This window comes from Nematolebias whitei, chromosome 2 (assembly GCF_014905685.2).
Source record: "Nematolebias whitei isolate Nwh7 chromosome 2, NemWhi1, whole genome shotgun sequence".
NCBI lineage: Eukaryota > Metazoa > Chordata > Actinopteri > Cyprinodontiformes > Rivulidae > Nematolebias > Nematolebias whitei.
This window is the reverse complement of record NC_056499.1, coordinates 50,182,567-50,184,051: the sequence shown is the minus strand read 5'-3', so window position 1 is coordinate 50,184,051 and position 1,485 is coordinate 50,182,567. Positions and strand designations below refer to the sequence as shown.

Genomic DNA, 1,485 nt, shown 5'->3' with positions numbered 1-1,485 from the left:
TTTGTCTCTATGTGGCCCTGTGATGGACTTGCGACCCGTCCAGGGTGTACCCCGCCCCTCGCACAGTGATTGCTGGACATGGGCACCAGCGACCCCCGTGACCCAAAAATGGAATAAACGGGTAAAGAAAATGGATGGATGGATGGATGGTTAGTTCTGAGGTTTTTAAAATTTTTAATGCAGTAGAAGTTTAAATAAAACATTAAGTTCCACAACGGGATCGTTTTAGGACCTAAAAGTTAAAAGTGTGGGTTTTATGGTGAAGTTACATTGCTGACAACATTCATATGTATTCTTCTGAATTTGTGCATATTTTTAATTTGTTTAGACACCAGAGATAATAAAAAAGCTCCCTGGTTTGTTCAATTTGGCAGCACGATGGCACAGTGGTTAGCACTGTTGCCTCATAGCAAGAAGGTCCTGGGTTCAATCCCTGGTTGGACCTGGGGTCTTTCTGTGTGGAGTTTGCATGTTCTTTTTGTGCTTGCGTGGGTTTTCTCCGGGTTCTCCGGTTTCTTCCCACAGACCAAAAACATGCATGTTAGTCTGCCTTCAGGCCAGGTCTCCCTCGTAAAAGAGATCTGTGATCTCAATGGGATTTGCCTGGTTAAATAAAGGTTAATAATCAGGCTCCAAATGAAAACAAATTAAATAGAAATAATGATTGCTGCTTTGTTTTTCAGGACGACAGGAAACTGAGAAAATGCGGCAGCTAGAGGAAAAGATCCAAAGCCTAACAAAGACCCTGGAGAACCTCCAGTCCACCATGAATGAGCATTTCAACCCTGAAGGAAACAAATCTGACTTCAGCAGTGGAGGAAGAACCCCCGCTGATGCAGCTCAGCCAGAGATGAAAGAAACAATTCACAGCATCCAGACTAAACTGGATCAGCTGGACAACCGCACTCAGGTGAAGCCACCCTCTGCTTTACCTGAAGGGAGAACATCTGGTCGACACTCAGGCAGGAAACTCAGTAGAACCTCACCAGCATGTTGGACAAATCTGCTCTCAGAACTGGAGAAACAGATTTAGTTGGTTCCTTGTGAACTAAATCCACAGCATTCTTGCATGAACTTTTTTTTTAACCATTTCAAAAATACATAAAGTGAAATTTACAGTTTTGAATTCATTTCAGTTTAATTCAGTTTATTTCTATAGTACCAAGTCACAACAGAAGTTGCCTCAGGGCACTGTACAAAAATGTTCATATAGGGCCTACATAAAAAGGCCAATTACCGTAATTTCCAGACTATTGCATGAATATAAGCCGTGCCCAGTAAGTAAAAAATAATAATAATAATAATTTTGTACGTATATAGGCCATGCTTGTCTATAAGCCGTGGGTGTCCATCTTGTACCATGCGATATTTATACAGAAATATATATACAGTACATTTTTAACTTTTAATTAAATATGTTCAGGTAACATACACAAATACATACAGTATTTTATTTTTTTTCTGGACAATGCCTGTAACATGGCT

The 1,485-nt window shown here is 40.4% G+C and overlaps 1 protein-coding gene across 1 annotated transcript in view; it reads left to right on the top strand.

The window, feature by feature from the left end:
• Window positions 1–690: 690 nt before the first annotated feature.
• LOC119427167 (EMILIN-1) overlaps window positions 691–1,485 on the top strand; it is a 72,851-nt gene continuing 72,056 nt past the window's right edge. Inside the window, exon 1 of the mRNA XM_037694751.1 lies at window positions 691–910. Coding sequence (XP_037550679.1) covers window positions 704–910 — 207 coding nt within the window. The 5' untranslated portion in view covers window positions 691–703. The remainder of the gene's footprint in view (window positions 911–1,485) is intronic.